The sequence below is a fragment of the Acinonyx jubatus genome, chromosome D3, assembly GCF_027475565.1.
Source record: "Acinonyx jubatus isolate Ajub_Pintada_27869175 chromosome D3, VMU_Ajub_asm_v1.0, whole genome shotgun sequence".
Lineage (NCBI taxonomy): Eukaryota > Metazoa > Chordata > Mammalia > Carnivora > Felidae > Acinonyx > Acinonyx jubatus.
In genome coordinates, this window is record NC_069392.1 from 32,994,720 (window position 1) to 33,015,323 (window position 20,604).

General features: G+C 46.3%; 1 protein-coding gene across 1 annotated transcript in view; it reads right to left on the reverse strand.

Moving 5' to 3' along the window:
- The window catches only part of APCDD1 (APC down-regulated 1), a 34,948-nt gene that overhangs the window by 12,951 nt on the left and 1,393 nt on the right, over window positions 1-20,604 (reverse strand). Inside the window, exons 2-3 of the mRNA XM_027068470.2 lie at window positions 7,727-7,910; window positions 4,135-4,666 (exon numbers count right to left, since the gene is read on the reverse strand). Of these exons, the coding sequence (XP_026924271.2) occupies window positions 4,135-4,666; window positions 7,727-7,910 (716 nt within the window). The remainder of the gene's footprint in view (window positions 1-4,134; window positions 4,667-7,726; window positions 7,911-20,604) is intronic.

Here is a 20,604-nt window from a genome sequence, read left to right on the forward strand (position 1 = left end):
TTACACGGTGTCCCATTTCCAGAGGGGCTGAGACTAGTGGTTTCAAACTCAATTTAGCATTTAAACTAATTTTCAGCCAGGTCTCTACGGACCGGCAATTAGGGGGAGGCAAAGAGTTCAAAGAGGCGGGTGGCGGGGGAGTGCGGTCTCTCCGGATGTGCTCCCAGCCCTCCTCCTTCCCGTTCCCAGCGGGTGAGGCGACCCGCCACTGGCCAGCAGGCAGGGAGCACCTGGGGCTTTGCCTGCACCGAGTCTGGAAAGGCACCAATGGCCAAGTCCGTTTATTCTTCTCGTAGCTGTCCTGGGGAAGGATCTAAAAACTTCCTGAGGACCTGGCGGCATGCTGCAGGCCAAGACGTTCAACGCCAGGGACAACAAGAGAAGAATGGGCCCTTTCAGCTCCCAGAGCCACACAGACCTCACTGGCCTTCGAAGGACGCCCCTGGCCACGCGGGCAGGCAGTCGAGGCGGTGGACAGGGCGCATCGGCCCTGGACGCCTGCCTGGGTCCTCCTCCCAGCCCTGCCGCCATCTTTAGCTGTGGCCACTGCACTCCTCTGAGCCTCAGGGTCCTAACTTTCCTAATTCATTGTAAGTTTGCATGGTGATTCTGTTTAGATAATACGGGTTCATGGCACAAACTGCAAAAGGTACAAAAAGGTATACAGTGTTGAGGCTCCGTCCAACTGTCCTCCAACTGTTCCCTTCCCCGGAGACAATCATTTTGTTTCTCACGTCCCCTTCCAGAAATACTGCCCCCTCTGTAAGCTTATCTTGTTCTCCCTTCATTATTAGTTTTACACAGTGGTATCATACTGTTCATACTCTTCTATACTTCTTCTTCCTCCACCCCTTGCCCGTCCCCTTTCACCCTCCCCCTCCTCCTTCTTCTTAACAGTATGCCCAAGGTCCTTTCTACCTTTAAAATTTCTTAAATCAGGGCATTAGGATTGGGGCTTAAAGGATCTATGTCTTAAGAATCTGGGTAAATGTCCTCACAATTGCCTTAGCAGGGGAGGGAGCAGAAAATGGAAGGAGATGCTTCATAGTGAGTCATCATCAAACACCTGGAGGCCCGTGGTCAATGTCATCCCTCTAGGAGACACCTGCCCAGAAGGGCTACCTCCTCCAGGAGTGGGGAGAAAGCAGCATTGGTGGAGGGCCCTTTCCAGATGGCAGGCAGCATTCTGCACACCAATCCAATCGATTCTTATAGTCTTACCACTTTATAGAAGAAAAATTAAGGCTTCAGAAGGTCAGATGACACAACCAACACCCCGCAGCTGATGGACACAGAAGAGGATTCCAGGATTGGCTACCACCTCCAAAGTCCATATTCTCATCAATTTATCCAGACAGTGTTAAAAAAAAAAAAAAAAAAAAAAAAAAAAGCATGTCTCCCACTTTTTTGTTTACAAAAATCCTAAGGTCAGCCTTACAACTGTCATCCTTAGTCCCTGTGCCAATGGTAATAACTCACAGTCAAGACATTTTTCCTCCAGGAACCACAAGTGTGTGCCTTTGCCCTCCCAACAGACAGGCTCTGTTCAGTGAGTCGACTGACAGCATGAGAAATCCCTCCTACAGGTCTGGGAAGGAGTGGGAGAGAATCTTCCAGAGCTGCAAGTCTTAGGAATACTGATTTTACCTGTCAGGCCTCCTGATGAGGCATGCCACAAGTACCACAGTAAATTCAGAGTGAGGGGGTAGAGGTAAGAAGAGAAAGGTGTTATGGTTAAATCTGTTTTTCTTTTCAGTCCTAAAAAGAGCCTCCATAGGCATCTGAAGCTGAGAAAAAGGAATCTGAACCTGAATGTGTGCAAGCTATCAGCCCAAGGTCAGGTGTAGACAGCAGAGCAACCAGACTCCAGCTCGGGCAGCTCCAGGGCTGCACCTGCCTCTTCCCGCAGCAATTCAGCCTCCTCCCTCGGACTCCCTCCTCCATATTCAGTTCCCTCCTTCAATGCTCCTGCCTCTTGGCTGTCTGTTGCTGAGCAGTGTCTCTGCTGGTGGGTGAGCACGCCACGAAAAGGACTCTCTGTGCATAGCAGATCTTCATAAAGCTTCAGAGTGGGACCCGGTTGGTGCTCTTGGCTTGCATAACGTTTCTGGATTATCTGTGGGCCATTTTGATTCATGACATTCTTACCTCTCATTACCATAGATAGTTGAAGAGTTGGCTAGATTGTACTCAGAGAAAGCCAAATGTTTGGAGGAAAGCTCCTTACCCTGCTGCTCTCTCACACCAGAGATATCAAGAGCAGTTCTATTCATAGGGCAGCAGGTGGCTCAGCTGGTTAAACATCCGACTCTTGACTTCACCTCAGGTAATGATCTCACGGTTTGAGAGTTCGAGCCCCACATTGGGCTCTGTGCTGCCAGCATGGAGCCTGCTTGGGACTCTCTCTTCCCCTCTCTCTCTGACCACCCCACTCACATGCTCTCTCAAACTAAACAAACATTAAAAATAAAAAGGAGGGAAGTGCTGTTTAGCAGCAGCATTCAGCACCGCCTCTGGATGACACTTCCACCTGGAAGGGTCCCACGATGGTACTGGGAGCCCGTGACTCCTAAAAATCTCCCCAGAAACCGCACCCGTGCCCAGGTGCCACTGTCCTCTGGATGCCTTTGTGTGATGTGCATTTGGGTGGAGCTTCAGCTTCTCAGCTCCTCCCCCATCCTGAGGGGTGCTGGGGGATCCCAGGCAGATACTGGGACGAAGGCAGGCAGGAAAGGCCACCCTCTCCCTCACTGCCCTAACTCACTTCTTCCTCCTCAGTGCGTCTGGCACCTTACGGCAGGACACAGTCAAGCCGTGAGCCCAGGGAGCGCTGGGTCCGGGGCCCTGGGCCCTCCGTCTGGCTTCACCTCACACGTGGGGACAGTCCCTGGTGAGACGCATCTAGAGGAAGCAGCCTCCGCCAAGTGGGCTTCCTCAGCAGATTTCCCACAATTATAATAAAGGCGACTTTCATTACAGGAGCTCACAATAACACAGATAAATAGAAGATAACACCAAGTGGTCTTTGGCAGGGAAAGTACTCTGGGATATCTCTACCAGTCATAAGTGAACTCAAAGGACTAAGAAAAAAAAAAAAGATGAAAAATAATGAGTAAACTGTCAAACAGAAGTCAAATGGGGCCCCTCATTTAGAAAATCATTGTTCTAGAGAAGATTCCACAGAAGCCAATCTGATGCAGGGGAGCACTGGAGAAATCTGCCCTGGCACCCTCTCTGCACCCCCTCCCTGTCTAGAGCTTCCCCAACTTCTGCGGTGGAAACGATCATGTTACAGGCTGACACGGATTCTGAGCCCATGGGAAGGAAATGCTTTGTGAATTCCAAATATAATTACTGGACTATCATTCAAGAAAAGAACATTATAAGGTTTTAATTGTTTCCTGCCCCCCTCCGTCCTCCCTGGTGATTACAGTGACTTTACATTTCACTTAGTCGAATGGAAAGAATGTGGGGTCTGGAGAAAGAGGGCGGGGTTCAAGTTCCAGTGCAGAACCTCCCTAACTGGGTGACCTGGGGCAAAAGACAACCCCTTGAATCTCTGCTGCCTCTCCCCTCAGCCCAATAGGGTGGCGACATCTGCCTCAAGGGGTCGTTGTGAAGACTGACAGCAGTAACATGGGTGGGTGTAAGACCACAGCCTTACAAGAGCCCTGTCGCTTTCCCTCAGGCACCCCTCCGCCTCCTCCAGGGCTGGGATCATTGCTGTCGTTGTCTCTCCCAAGTGTGGTTATAACATCTCCGAATTCCCTTTATGCTTTCCTCTTAGAATCAAAGGAGATATTCCTGGAGGGTCAGAGCTAAACAGAGCCTTACAAATCTTCTAGAATAACCACCCCAGGTACCCCTAGCACACCAACAACCCCACTACCACCACCCATGTCAACAGGAAAACCACAGCCCCTGGCCGCAGAGCAAGGTGGTGGCCCAGCCAGGTCTCCTGCTTCTGCTGCGCGTGCCTCCCCGTGCAGCCCTCCACATCTCCCCCATGACGCCGGGTGCTTCCTCTCATGGGGCGCTTCGGGCCCCACTGACACGTCTCCCTGCGGGCCACTCATCTTACTTAATAAAGAACAAACAGCCCGCAGGCCGGGAGGGCGGTCAGCTGCAGGGTACCTTGGCATTCTGCAGCGGGGGCTGGTAACTGGACGGCCGATAGAACATCCTCTGCGAGGCGTCGGTGTGGATGTCCCCGAGGAAGAGCTCCTCCACCAGGCGGTCCAGGTTGTGCTGGAGGTACTGCTTCTCCACGCGGATGAGCTGCAGCTCGTGCATGGCAAAGTTCACGGCCTTGGTGCACTCGCAGCCATTCTCTTCTCGCCACAGGTCGTAGGGCACGTCCTGCACCCAGGGGCCCCCGGCGGGCACGAAGCCGGGGCACGTGCGGTTCACCAGCTGGCTGAGCCTCTCGGCGACAGCCTCCGTGTGGCAGACGACCTGCACATTGTGCAGCTGGTAGTCAGCCTCAGTGCCCCCGCGGATGATCCAGGAGGCCTGGCGCAGGCGGACCTTGCCCCGGATGACGAGGGTGTAGGTGGGGCTCGTGCACCTGTTGCCGCCATAATAGAACTGGTAGGCCTTGAAGGTGTTGTTGTGGTAGAATCTGTAGGACCTTGTGATGAACTCTGGGCCCGACCTCACTTCACAGCTGGAGGAGAAAAGGGGAAGGAAGGCATTTTAAAACCCAAAGGCATGCAGAACAGATTCGTTACCCTGTCAAGAAATCAGGGTCATGATAACAAACGTTTACTCGGCTGGACATTACTCTCTGCCTTCAGAGACACCAATTTATTGAATTCTCACAACAACCTCTGAGTAAAGTAGTATTGTTTCCATGTTACAGCTGGAGAAACCAAGGCACAAGAGATTAGGGAATGTGCCCCAGGCTCCAAAACCAGCCAGTAGCAGGAGCAGACCAGGAATCCAGGCCGTCTGGCTGCAGGTCTGTGTTCCTAATCTCTCTACACCACATTCTTTCATTCATTTTATGAACAAGCCAGGAGAGCCTAATCCTGCCAGCCTCACTTCCACCCAGCGGCCTGACTGCAGAGAAGTGTCTTCCTTTCTGGTGGGACGAGGGAAGAGTATAGTGCTGGCCTATGAAGGAAGTATCCTTATGCTAGTGCAAAAAGAGTTGATTTCCTGAACAATTCCCTTTTATGGACCTTGTCTAGAGCAGGCAGGTGCTGGATGTCTGTCATCCTGAAATGGAATCCAGTCTGGGGAGAAGTCACTTAGAGGCACTTGCACATTCACCCTCCCATCTAGTGAAAATTAATTTTCCCTCTCCTGGAAAAACAAAGGGTCCATTAGTGAAAAAGCAAAGCTAACATAACAACAGATATAAGGGTCCCTTCCGTCTGTGCTGACAAAATGACAATGACAAAATGGTTTTATGCTGTGGCTTTAGATAAATGCTGGATTCCTAGGCCAGAAATACTTGGATGAGGTCTACAGGGCACAAATGGCTCACAGGAACTGATCACCGCTGTATCTGTGGCCAGTTCCTGTCTCTGCAGCACAGCCCGCATCAGAGAAATGCTGGAGAGTTTCTTCAACACATCGGCCAAAGAGCCAAAGACTCTGTCCTCTGTAACCCTCTGCTAGATCCCACTCTCAGTTATATCACGACTTACATGTCATCAGTTTTGGCCTTATAAATCTGCTCCAATCTGTGATATGTATATATATGTATATATGTGTGTGTGTATATATATATATATATATATATATATATATATACACACACACACATATTTTCATATATATATATACACACAATGTAATATCAGAACTCAATGTGATACACAATATATCATATATCATGTTATATCTATAGTATTTACCATATATTATTTATAATAATTTTGGTTTGAGCAGATCCAGCATTGCTAAATCAAGCAGTGGGGCTGAAATCTCAAAGGCCTGTGCTTCTCAAAATTGCTACCATTTCCTTTTTTCAGCTCACACACTGGAAAGAGGTAAACATTAATCCAAGCGGGCAACTCCCTCTGGGGAGGGTAGTCAGTGAACGTCCGATGAGGGTGCATGCACAGAAGGCACTCAGAGGAACTCGGCAGAGTCTGCAGAGAAGGCTTGGAAGGAGGCAGACGTAAGGCTCCTCCCCCCCTAGGAAGGAGGCTCCCTTTGCCGTGAGTGGTAAATGCAGTTTAACTGCTCATCTGGGCACTGGTGGTGGTGTGCCGAGGGGGGCTCCAGAGCTCGGTGCTCTGAGCATCTCAAGTCCTCCACACTCCACGGACCCACCACCTCCCTCACCTAGGCCTCCTCGCCGCTAGATGCACCTGCTGCGTCTTTTAATTGGTCAACCTCACATCACTTTTCTACCACTCAGCCAGGGTGCCTCGTATGAAAGCATGGTCTTTGCTGCAAACTCGTCAAAGACCCTCCAGTTCTCCTCTTGGATGGTAAGTCCAGTTCGGACAGACGTGCTCTGGCTGGCCTTGCCCGCCTCAGGAGCCTCCTCTGGAGCTGTTCTCCCCAGTTCAGACACCCAGGTTTACTGCACCTCAGCTACAAGGATTCTGGGTCAGTTGTTTCTCCAACCCAGCCTTTGCTAGTTCTTCCAGATGGAAAGCTCTTCCCTGGGTCTTTGCACAGCTAACAACATCCCAGCTCAAGTGTCCTCTCCTTCGGTAGCCTTTCCTGACCCCACCCCCATCCTAAAATAAGGTCCCTGGTATTCCCCTTTAGCACCTGTTGTTTTTTTCCCTCTTCATAGCACTTCTTTGTATGTTTATTTGAAAAATTCCTGAAGACAGGGACCATGTCTTGTTTTGTTCACTGCTATGTACACAAAATCTAGAACAGTACTTGGCACACAGTAAATAGTTGTGCAATCGATAAATATTTTTTTTTGAATAAAATGATAAATTCTTAAAAGCACATCGCGTTCAGGCTGTGCAAATATTTACCATCTCCTTATTTTAAGAAACCCCATCTTTAGAAAAAAATAAAACCTCTGGGTCTTCATCGTCTTATAAAATTCCCTTTTTGCCTTCTCTGTGTGCATTTGATCCCTCCCCAAGGTACCTGGAGGCTGCAAGGGAGAAGTGATTAGATCCCAGAGTGAGCCTTGTTAATTCTCAACAATTTAATGGGTAGGGGAAAAACTGCAGGTCTGCCTCTAGGCTATTTTTAAAAGCTCTAATGGAAGATAAGCCAGAGCTCAAACTGGGATAAATCTCAGCTCTGCAACCTGGAAAAGAGTCCAAGATCTACGCCCTGGCTAGTAGAGGTAGCCTGAGTACTTTTTCACGTACTCTTAGAACCCTGAAGCTGTATATTAAATTACCAGAATATGGCTAGAATATTTAGACCATCAGAACCTTGCAAGTCATGTTTCAGGGTTGGTGAAACACAGACTCCTAATTTCACTTGCTAATGGTTTCTTTTCATACACGAGTGGTCCCACAGACTTCGGTAAACAAGGACCCATTCACTCACACCCCTTGGTTAACAGTGGTACATCTCTGCTTTAGCTAAGATTTCTACAGTACTTAGCTCTGTTTCTTTACCAACCAGAGTTTCAAAGTGTTGCTTGGCTTTTAGTTAGAACTTAGATAACACCTACACCACTGCAGATAGGAGAGAGTCTCTGTGCATCTGAGAAACCCTAAGAAAGGCCTTCCATAGACGTTGTGCTCTCTGGTCCCTCCCTGGCCCGGTCCAGCCCTGGCCCTCTTACCCAGTGGACACCCAGTGGCCCTCGATCGCTGGTGGCATCTGCACAGTGATCCTGGCGCCATTGTGGAGATGTTTGAGCATGTGATGGCACTGTGATTCCTTGAAAGCCCTCCAGGCACTTTTCTCTAAGGATCTGGGATGGGATCTGCTGTCAGGATGAAGGAGGGCAGAACCCTCTCCCAGCCCTGAAAGAGAAAAGTGGAAGTTCGCTGAAAGGAGAGCTTGCAGCAGACAGGAAGGGGTCAGGCTGAGGAACTGCTCCTTGGCCGGAAATCACTGCAAGTGGGAAACGCACTCCTACCCCGCCACGCTTATCACTGTCTCTGTTCTCGTGGAGTTCACATCTCAAAGGCAGAGGTGTCCCTGGAGACCGTTTCCCAGGTGGGAAAGCCGAGGTCCATGGAGACAACACGGACTCGCGGGAGGTCTCTTGGCTAGTTCCTGGCAAAGCCTGAGCTCAAATCCGTGCATCTGTGAAGCAGCAAATAAGGTCGTGCATCCAAACGAGCAGCTTACAGTGCAGGCAAATGAATGTAACAGGGACTGAAGAGAGAAAGGAACATGTCCCAAGGGAGGAGTAAGAAAGGGGTCGTGCAGGGACCCATTTAGGGGAGGAGGGGGAAGAGTGTGGAGATCAGCCTCAGTGGAAAGGGAAAGGGAATTGTGATGGAGGGGAGAAAGGCCCAGGAACAATTTGGATGGACTCCCATCTGACATGTGCTCCCTGGCTTGGCTCCCAGCTGTTCCCGCCAAGCCTTCCATCCTCTGGTTCTGTCTCTGGATGGACACCCTCCACGGGGCTGCCCATTAGTCGGGTATAAGTCATATTACCCGCCCTACAGTGGGGAAGTGTGGGACACTTTCCCCCGGTTACATTCCCACTCCAACTCTTCACACCCACAAAGTCGGTGACAATACAGGGTTCTAATAGGAATAACTACAAGAAGACTGTACATTTTTATTTCCCATGGGTAAAGGGATATTAGGACTAAGTTTGTCTTCAGTATAAGTGGTTTATGTTGCCGGACACTTAACCATGCAAAATAGCCACCAGCCCCACGTTCAGAATAAAGCCATGCTGGCAAATGAAGTTATACTCTGAAAACCCATTGTTTTGAGATTCACTCCTGAAGTAATTAACACATTAATACGACTTCATCGTGGACCTACTAGGTACTCAGCACCTTGTTAGCAAACAGCCCCCCCCCCCCCGCAAACCCCAGTTAGACAAATGTATAAAAACAAAATAGAAATATACACGAAATAAATAAAATGCATCCGTTAGAATGCTACCTATGAGGGGGCAATCATATATTTTTTAATCAACACCTTAATAACTTCATAGAGAAACCATGGCTTACAAGAGAAAATTTAATTTAATTTAAAAATGAAACGTTAGGGGCGCCTGGGTGGCGCAGTCGGTTAAGCGTCCGACTTCAGCCAGGTCACGATCTCGCGGTCCGTGAGTTCGAGCCCCGCGTCGGGCTCTGGGCTGATGGCTCAGAGCCTGGAGCCTGTTTCCGATTCTGTGTCTCCCTCTCTCTCTGCCCCTCCCCCGTTCATGCTCTGTCTCTCTCTGTCCCAAAAATAAATAAACGTTGAAAAAAAAATTAAAAAATAAATAAATAAATAAATAAATAAATAAATAAAAATGAAACGTTAGACCCAGAATATGGTGACTTACAGCAACATGATGAAATCTACTGGGGAAATTCAGACCCACAGGTTGATAACATTCAGATATTTGTAAAATATTCAGATATTTGCCATGATTCAGAGGGCTGAACGAATCCTTTGTGGAAAGTCCTTGGTACTGAGAAGACAGCAGTCTCCACATGGGAAGTCTGGGGCTTTCCTCTGAGCAACATGCTGGCCGTGGGCTAGAGCAGGGATTATTCTTATGTATCTTAAATGAAGCGAACAGGGAACGAGGCAGAGACACCTATGGGTACAATTCAACTAAATGACGAGTGTGAAAAAAGATTCTAAAACGAGATGATGGTGCTGTGTTCAAATGACATGCAACCTCACCACCAACCCCGTGTCGCCCAGCCAGGTGATTGGGACCCCAGCCAGAATGAGAGAAACACTCAAATCCGAAATCCATGTTGGGTGGTGTCGATGCTCGTGGCTGTTCCATGAGGACCTTCTTTCCCGTGGCCCCTGCTTCCAGGGAGGAAGGAAGAGTGGCATTTCTCGGTACCCTTTCTGCCTCCCTCATTCACCCTTCCCCAGTGAAGCCTGGTGCAGGATGGAGAAGGAAACAAGTGTGTGTGACCATGCCCTTTTCTCTTTCTTTGCCAAACTGGCCTGTTTTCAAAATATAGTTCACCCTTGAACATGTTACATGTTTTATGTACTGTATTCTTACAATAAGGTAATCTAGAGAAAAGAAAATGTTCTCAAGAAAATCGTAAGAGAAAATAAATTTATAGCACTGTAGTGTCTTTATTGAAAAAAAAATAGTCCACATGTAAGTGGACCCACTCAGTTCAAACCTGTGTTGTTCAAGAGTCAACTGCTCGTGTATCTTGATCAGCTCCCACACTCGCCACGTAGTAAGGACCCCACCCCTTCCGATGTTTGACTGTGGCACTAGGCCAGGTGGAAAGTCTGAAAACTTCAGGGGTGAACTGTTAGCAATCCTATCCTGGCCATCATCTATACGGTATCTTCTGATTTTTATCACAATCCTCATGTTTTCATGTCTTCATCTGTCTGAGACCTCTGTTGATCTGTCAGTTGGCTTTGAACTAGAGGAGGGAGAGGGGATACTATGGACTATACCTCCCACCAATCCCAAGAGTTGTAATTATCCTGATGATGGGAAGCATTTCCTGAATTCCCTGTTAGGCAATCAAGAAATGAGAGACAGTACAGCTTGCTGTCTCTGGTAGGTCAATGGACTGTGTGATCAATTACAATGTTAATTCAAGTTACAAAGCAGTGGGAGTTGGGGAAGGCTCTGCTTTAAATGCGACACTAAACATTTAGTAAAGAACCATCAGCTCGCTATCAACCAAGCTATGTTCTAAAATTCGATTTGTAAGCCCCTTTATACCCCGCAACTGTTTTCCTGTAAAGATGATGAAAGCTGGGAGGGTAGTGGGTATGGGCGAAATATCTGGAGCTAGGCTGCGTGAGTTTGAAACTGGATCTGCCACTTAAAGGATTTCTCTGAATCTAAGACTTCAAGGATTGTTAAGATGCATCATTATTTTAGTACTACTGACAAAACACTTGCATTTAAATGAGGACACAATGCCTGAACTACAGTCCCGAGATACCCCGAATCAGAGTAGCATTTGCTACTTTGACATCGCTTTTATCTGTTCCAAGAGATTTGACAATGTCTCTTGCCTCCGGCTGCAATGCTTCACACGTGACAGGCAATATGTTTGCTTTGCAAGGATCTCAAGAGCAAAACAACAAACACAGCCACACCGTTTTGTGGGTATCTTCCTTTCCAGGTAATTGATCACTGCTAACATGAGAAAATATAGAATTGCAGTTATTCTTCCAGTGAGAAGTATTTGCCTCATTGATGTCACACTAACGCTCTGCTGCTATATTATGAGGCCACTCCAATTTTCACAGTGGTTTTTCTTTTCAGCGCAAAGAGTGTAATTTATCAGTAAGTTACGGAGAAAGCAACCAAGCATGCGGGGCTCCAACGTTTACTCTACTTTCAAAACCAACCTGTCTGCAACTAATCCATAGACATGGAGTCACAAGGACACACACAAGGGAAGTGATGGGATGACAGTGTGTGCCACTATGTCCAGGTTCACAGAGGCAAAGGCCGTATCACCCCCTGACTGCTCCCGGCAGGCTAACAGGGACTGGAACCCCCATCGACCATAAGATGCATATCCACTGCAGAGATCTTAAAATGAGAAGAAAATGTGTTTCTCACAATCGATGAAACACACCATCAGCACTGTGACCTTAAACAAATGACTTAACCTCGCCAAGCTTCTGTGTACTCATCTGTAAAAAGGGGATAACACTACCCATCTCTCAGGGCTGGTCTCAGGATTATCGGAGACTGTCTTCCTTAGCACAGGCACATAGTTCTCATTAAATGCGTTATTATTTTAAATAACGATTAGGCTCTTAGACTGCCCTCAAAAAGTCCATTCTAACTAATAGAACAGCTAAAATAATGGGAAAAGTCATCCAGAGCCAGGCCCCTCTGGGCTCTGAGAATGACACGGGGCTCCCCGGCAAAGTTAACTGGTGACCCTGATGCAGAAGAAGGTGGGACCCAAAGCACCGGGCTCTGTGGTTGTTGACGAGTTCTACTCAGTTTAACAAATACCTATTCACTCTTACTTTGTATATTTCAGGAGCTGGAAGCATGACCAAGAATGAAGATAAGATTTTCTGACCTTGAGGCTCTTAAGCACTCATTGGCCTGGATGTCAAGAACAAGGGTGGAGATGATGAAGGAGGGCTCTGGGAAGGAAGCTGGGAGTTCAAAGGCAGAGGAAGAGGGAGTGGTGGTCAGGATTTGCATGGATCGTTCATAAGGCCAGTCACACAGGAAGGGAGCCTGCAGTGATGCTTTCTAACCGAGGGTGGAAGAAATAAAACCCCAGAACCGCCAACACACAAACCGTTGGAAAGCAGGCAAAAGATCATTACATCACTTGGGTTTCTACAGACGTATCTCCACTTGGCCATCGCTCTCATCAGACAACGAGTAAAGCTCACAGACCCAGCAAGGCTGTCAGGGGAGGAGAGTGGTAGTGTGAGCAGCCAGATGGAGGAGAACTCTCCAGTTAGCACGGCTCCTCAGCACACAGTGAGTTAGGGTGTGCACTCGTGGCTGATGCTATATTTTTAGCGTAGAAAAAATGGGATTTGTTCCCTTTCTATCTTTGCCCTTTGAAGTACCCACCACCTTGGTTACCATGAAGGAGCAAAATTAAATGGGTCACGTGAGGGGCGCCTGGGTGGCGCAGTCGGTTAAGCGTCCGACTTCGGCTCAGGTCATGATCTCACAGTCCGTGAGTTCGAGCCCCGCGTCGGGCTCTGGGCTGACGGCTCAGAGCCTGGAGCCTGCTTCCGATTCTGTGTCTCCCTCTCTCTCTGCCCCTCCCTCGTTCATGCTCTCTCTCGGTCTCAAAAATAAATAAACATTAAAAAATAAATAAATAAATAAATGGGTCACGTGAAAGTAGGACCTGCCGTATGGTAGGAGAAACTGTCTTTGGTCTGCAGTCAACTGCCAACAGTGGTCTCCAACGTTTACTCGTTTTGTCTGGTGTGGAAACTCTGGGAGGCTTTCTCATGAGTGCTACTTCTATTAATTGGCTTAGAATTAAAAGGCCATTTGAAGCACCAAGTCTAGCTGCAATAGAGGTCAGGTATAATAGTTCTCCTTATCCCCCAAGACTTCCTCCTCTATTTCAGCCATGGTGTGCCCTCCAAGGAGACCAGCCTTACTAACCCAGGGACCCCTTTGTTCATTGTATCACTCAGAGTATGTCAACTCCAATTTGGGACTGAAACTAGTAACTCATTCATCAGAATGAGAAACCATCAGAATGGTTCTGAAGGGCCAGGCTCTGTTCTAGGCACTGAAGCTACACACATTATGCCCTGAGGGAGTCTCAGTTGGGCCAGAAACCAGACCCCGGGTGGGCTTGTAGAGGGCCTCATAAGGACAGAGCGAGCAGGCTCTAAATTCATCCTTGGAGGGTTCATGGAGGGGCAGCCATGTCTCGAACACTGAACCAAAGTGGTCTAGGCAGAGTGTGCAGCCTATCCAAACATAAAGAGGCGGACAGGAGGGGATCACATAGGAGGAACTGGGGATAGACTCGGGGAGGGGGGACCACAGGGCGGCCCATGACAGAAGAGCAGAGAGGCAGGGCTGTGATCAAGAGTGTCACGGTCATACTGAGTGTGCATTTCACTGGAAAGGTGAAGAGAAACCATCAAAACACTTTAAGCTATGTCACAGCACAATAAGAATTCCAATTGGGGAAGATCACTTTTCCCATTTTCGGAGGGATGGGAAACAGATAGGAAAGAGGAAGATCCATTATGAAGCTTCTACTATGGGTCAGTGTATCGTCTGGTTCAGTGTATCATTTTTGCCTGAATAAATGAGAAGGGAACCACTCTGGACAAATAGCAGTAAATCTCTTTTGTAGTCTTGGGAGTTTTTTGTACTGGCCATCTCTTGCGTGTTGTAGAGAAGGTATATGAGAAGTTATAGTCAAAGAAAGGAAAGAGGGGGGGAGGAATGGAGGAAGGGAGGAAGGAAAATAGGAACCTATACTAATTTAGCACTACATCTGAAATAAAACTTGTGCAAAATATTTCTATGTCCTACTTTAATTTTAAATTGTGTAAATCCGTCATCCTGGTACTTAGCAGGGTAGTAATCAAGGATGGTGACTATCATAATGGTTCCTGAGTATTCCTATTATTTATACTAAACGCGCTTGTTATATATAATAACTTTTTTTTTAAATTTTTTTTTTCAACGTTTATTTATTTTTGGGACAGAGAGAGACAGAGCATAAACGGGGGAGGGGCAGAGAGAGAGGGAGACACAGAATCGGAAACAGGCTCCAGGCTCTGAGCCATCAGCCCAGAACCCGACGCGGGGCTCAAACTCACGGACCGCGAGATCGTGACCTGGCTGAAGTCGGACGCTTAACCGACTGCGCCACCCAGGCGCCCCATATAATAACTTTTTAAAACCTCCACTTAATTGGATTACCTATGTAACTGGAAATGTTGACTAATCACGATATCTAGTTGTTGAAAATTCTGCCATTGTGTGTTGAACGTAGTCGACATTTACGGTCTTTCTTTGATGATTTAGGTTCTCAAAGTGGCTCAAGGTCATTACTAGGAACATCAGTCCTTGTAGGATGGTACTTTGGATACAGAGGTACTGGGGTGAACAGGTAATAACTCTGTTTAAGCCATGAAAGTTTTTTTTTTCCTCATTTTTTTTAATAAGACAAGAGTGACAAAGTCTGTGTGTGGGAATGCGGGTGCAAGTAACATCAACAATTTGGTTCACTGAGGATTCTAGACATTTTGGCTAATTGAGAAGACTAGCTCATTGGGTTCTCATTTATTAAGATTTTTGCTGCAAATGAATCCAAGGGAAAGAGCATCTCAAAGGATTAAAAACCAACACGCCTACAATAAGAAAGTGACTGTGAATTCAGTCCCAAAGGCAGCTTTGGGTGGGTCATGTAATACGTGCCTTTTATCTATTTAAAAGTAAAAATTATAGTAATGGTAATAATAACTAAAGTCGAAGGGTTATATAGATTGCCAGTCTGCGACACCAACTAAACTGGAAGCTCTCCACAGCATCGTGCCCTGTCCGGCAGACCTCCAAATCAGGAAAATGACTTCACCATAAAATGGTCTCCAGCATTGGGGGGGTCCCCTGGCCTGGGCTCAGATAAAATTATGATGACAAATGCGTACTTCTTTCAAGTGAGTGTGGGGGAAAAAAGTAGATTCTGGAAGGAAATTATTCATCTATTGAAAAAAAATTAATTCCTGAAGGCTTTAGGATATAATTCTACAGATTACCATTTCTAGAGAACTAAATGAGACCCTGGAGCTCTGGAGGGTTTATTCACGTGTGTGCCTGTGTGTGTGTGCGCGCACACATGCACACACACAAATGATTTACTCCCAGGGAATAAATCATTCTATACTAGTAATCCAAAATGACTGTAGAATGACCTTACCCACTATCATAATTGTAACAGTCTACTGTTCAGAGGCTGATAACTCTCAATGATATCAATAAAAAAGCCATAGATTTCCCAAAATGAAGCATAGGGTTGACCACCTACACAGAGATTTACACCCTAAATACAAAGCATATGGGACCAGGTGACTGTTTATACCACTGAATTCACCAGATTATGCATTCAGAAAGCAGTTCTTGGCATAGTTTTCAGAGGGAATGAATATAGTACCTTTCCTACAGTCATCCATGGCAAAGCTTGTTCCTAAACCCACGGTGTTGTCAGGAAGCAAGCCAATCCAGGGACAGGGACCAAACAGAAGAGTGAAGGGTGGGGGTTTGGGGAGGAAGCAGGGGCTACTTGAGTTTTGAAAGTCAATATTCATTCATTCACCAAGTAGCTGAGTGCGTGCTACCTGTGAGGTTCTCTCTCAAGCATGGGACATTGTTTATAAATGAAAGGAAAGGTAGGTATACCCCAAGTCCAAATCGCCAACTTTTCAGTAACATATTAAAATTTCTGAATTTTCTAGATATATTCCAGAGTTTTTCACCTATCTCGATTGAGAACCAAAAGCTCCAAACTGGTTTACGTGTCGTAAAATGCAAAATTAGTGGGGAAGGAAACAATTTTCCAGCACACTGGGACTGAACTAATCTTTGATCAGGTCAGTCTTTAGAATATGTGGTTGAATGCTTCAAAAAAATTTCAAGAGCTAAATAAGCATAATGTGAAAATATTAACAATGGTTGTCTCTGGGTAGAGGGTTTTGAGCGATTCTTTTCTTGCTCATTTCGCACGCTCCTGTTTTCAATAACGTGACATATATTACTTGGATACCCAGAATGAGAAAGTATTCTCAAGTTAGAACTGGTGTGATATGTAAAAACCCAAAGCAGATAAAATGTGACTGATTAGATTAAATGAAGGTAATTACTTGGCCATGAAATTGCCCAGCCCAATTATATAAGCAGTCATTACTGTAAATGTATGCTTTACCCTGGATTCTGCTAGATAAGCCCCAGCACAGTTTTCCATGTGCTGGAATAAAAGCACGCACACATTGCAGACAAACTGGATTTTACGACCGTGTGGGTAGCTGTGCCTACCAAACTCTTATCCCAAGTTGTTTTTTGAGACAAAAGCTAAAAGAGCTGCTTTGCCAATCTTTAAGCCTTTTTATCTAAAGGATATTATATTATAATAAAGTCAAGGTTTCAAATTCCTGGCTCCATTCAGCTGTCGTTGCAAAGGAGGTAATTTTCGATGTCCTTTTCTTCTAATGCCACAGTCCCCAGGCTAGACACTGGGGTTGAACTGGAGCCACAGACTGCGAAATTTGCATGTTGCCTCTGAAACTGACTGCTGCTGCCTGCCACACCCGTACTCTTCAGCTCGGTCGTGTGCATGTGCGTGCATGTGTGGTGCGTGCGCATGGAGTGTGTGCGTGGTGTGCACGTGGTACGTGTATGTTTGGCGTGGTTTGTGGCGATTCTCAGCAGGGAAAATACTGCAGTCATCTAGAGCCTGCCACGCTCCCAGCTCTGCTTTTGTTTCCTCGCCCTTCGATATTCTTTGGGGCTCTGCAGGAAAGGCAGTGTGCATCTCCTCACACCTCCTGTCCCTAGCATGCAGGGCCTCTTGGCCCAGAGTAGGACCTCATAAACGTACCTCCTGAACGAGTGGTTAGCCGAACAAAACGGGACAACTCCCACAGAACAGAATACTCTTAATGATTTTAGGGCGACACTGTATCATTTCTCTGACCTAGATACCTATCATGTGACTTTCCTGAAAAATTCTATTCCCGCATTAGAGAGAAGGAAACAAGGGTCTATACACACAAAATCTTAACACGGCAAGAAGTTGTGCGTGGATGACGGTGGCAGGTTCTATGCTTCAACTACATACACGAGACTCTATAGAAGACATGTCCTCCTGTGTTAGCTGTCAGCAGATGTATACAATCACTAACATCTCTTTTTATGTTTCTAGTCTTAAACATTCTAATGCTCCACTTTAATTGATTACATCAAGTTGTCATCAGTCTGTCCCTAAGCAGTATATAATTACACAGTCATATCATCCACTTAATGGTCGATTCTCTTCTCATTTGGGGAGAAAAAAGAATAAATGTGGCTATTATAGATCTGCCTGGCCACATGTTTGAAGCAAGTCCATTTATTTCACAAGAGAATATTTAACATCTAAGACCCTTGCTCCCTGTTATGTACTAATGAGTCATATTTCTTTTCAAGATTTCATTTTATGACCAACAGGGAAAGGGCGCAGGAAACACAATGTTTTCTTGGTTACAAAACCGGTCTTCAGAAAAATGGTATTTCAAAGATTCCTATCTTACCCTAGTTAAGGGTTTCCTTAGATTTTGTTGGTGAAGGTATCATTTGGAAATCTACAGGTTGTGTGTGTGTGTGTGTGTGTATGTGTGTTTCAAGTTTTGCTAGAATATGCTTGAATGAAAGGGAATGGCTCAACAGTGCCTTCACCTTTCAAAAAAGTCAATGAATTCTGAACAAGTAAACAGCTCTGGGGGATAGAACATGTCCCCCAGCATCAGTTCCAAAACTTAAAATCAAAGGTTTCCATTAGCAAAGAGAGTCAGCACTTTGCTGCGCATTAAAGCACCACTTATTCTGGAATACCTCATGCTAATCTGTGTTTCTGGAGCCGAATGATTTTTGTGGCTTTTCATCTAAGCAAAGAAAACAGTGATAATGGACATCTTCCAGCTGCATTCTTCCGTGACATTCAATAGGTTTTTTTTGGATTAAGAAATGCAATTGTTTTCAGAAGCTGAAGGAGAAGAAAGTAAAACTGACATGTATACTTTTATTCCATCAAATTTTGAACTTGAGTTTTGCACTACATTTACAGCTTTACAAAACAGCAAAAACAAACCACAGGCTCGAGTCTAGCTGGAGCCTAACTTACTCACCAATAGGAGCCAGGGGTGATTTATGACTTGCAATGAGTTGAAATAAAAGTAACCAACAAACTGAACAAAGACTGGAGGCCAAACATCATAGTTTCTACAGCATCCTCACGCAGAATCTTCATGAAGGCCCTGTGCCCTTTTAAATCTCATTAATGTGACTTGCAGGTGTAACAATCTATAAATGTCTGAAACTACATTTATTAAAGTTGGTCACAAATACACTCATAACTCTAGAAAATGTGTTTTTACGTACTAATAGTTACCATGAATAGACAAATAATGTCCTATGGTTAGCAAAATAAAATGCCTAGGTATCGAGGGAAAAAAGTCATTAAGCCATTCTAAAAAGATCTCAGGTAATCTTCAGACTCATAACTATTAAAATATATGATCAAGTTCATCTGTCACTACCAAATTTGTAAATGCTTGTAAAACCCCTCCCTATAGAATAGGACACATTCATCAAGGCATTCTCCTGGATTAAGTTGATTAACACACATTTTCTGTTAAAATTACTTCCATCGGGTAGAATCAGGAAGAAAAAGGGGAGAGGGAGCATACTCCATTCTTTCTTGGTGCTTTACACTATCCTAACGAATTATGACAAGCCCTTCTTAAATCCCAAGGATTCATGCATTGCACAACTATTCCATCTGTTTATTTTTTGTGCTAGGGTCCAACACTCCCTGCAGGATCTAAGTTGATCTTTGAGCAACTTCAGTGTTAATAATTTTGCCATTGCAGATTCACTTTGAAATTGGATAGCTTTTTGCAGGGTATCAATGTCATCCAATTAAACTTCGCAAACTCCTTTTTTATCTTACATCCTCTTCGTCACACAGGCACACACGTGCACACAAGCACGGGGTCTGCCCCCCTCCCCCTTCCTCGGGTTACAGTGCAGACTGGCCCCTTCCTTCCTCCCTCCCACCACAAGGTTCTCTCCCCAGCACCACCGGGTCTGGGTAAATCGCTCATTCCAAGAGGTTCAGGACAACACGGACTCAAGTTTGGAGATCAGGGGCTACACTCACTAAGGATATACTTGGGCTCTTATTACGAACTATTAGTTACTATCCCAGCTTGGACTGGCAGGGCCGTAATTACAACCCCCACCTCTGAAAAGAGAGAGAGAAAGTTGGGAATGAGACGGTCCACACTGCACATCTGAGGACCACTTTTGTAGTGCAAAAGGCAATGAGCTTATGCGAAAAAATTCTGTTTATGCCAAACTCTCAAGTAATTTCTCATTTCAAAAGTCATTTGACCACACTGCCATTTTTGCTCACAGATATTACAACAGATTTTTTTAAGGGGACAATTTTGTCTGTTTCATCTCTCTCACCCTCTTTTTCCCCCCTGGTGTGTGTGGCAGCTGCTGTTTGATCTGTTCATTGGCTCTGATTTGTTTCATGTTTCAGCCAAAGATTAAAACTGCTCTGTAATTCTAAGCAGATGGGCCTAGGAGTGCAACCCTATAATTATACCTTCTCTCCCCAGCCCTCGAACTGCAAGCCTTCCATCCTGACTTTTAAAGTCTGGGATCACTGGGGCTCGGGGTACACACCTTGGCAATCAGGCAGGTCTGGCCCCACCAGACACCTTAGCAGGGCTGCAGGGCTGGAGCTGTCTGCCCTGAAGCCCTACTACAAAGAAAAGAGCCACTTCTAGCCCCTGTATTCTCCCCCTCTTCCCTGCCTAGATCTTGGGGGGGGCCGAGGGGGGGGGTGGGGGGGCACAGCTTGGTCTTCAGTGCTGGCAACAATGCATCAATGCATTCTGAAGCTCCATCCTGCTGCAGATCCTCAGAAACCCAGAGTGTCCTCGAGGGTGCTCATCTGCCCTGCAGGGGTTGTGGAGGCCACGGCGTTGACGCTCTGCCGAAATGTCAGGTGTCCACCATTAGGGAAAGTTCCCTCTGGATTTCTGAATCAGCACAGTGCGTTCTGCCCACCGCCTGCAGCGAGCATCAACACCAACCTACCACAAAATCTGCCTTATTTTTCTCAGGGCAATTCCTGGAACTCTTTGAAAGCGCTGGTGAGTTCTCCGGCTAAGGGGTTACCGGAGCCCCTGAGAAAATGCGGCACACGAAGCGCAGAAACAAAACCATCCAGCGAGAGTATGCGGGAGATGAGGCGTCCCGTCCCGGAGAACCTTAGCAGACTGGTTTTAATGACTACA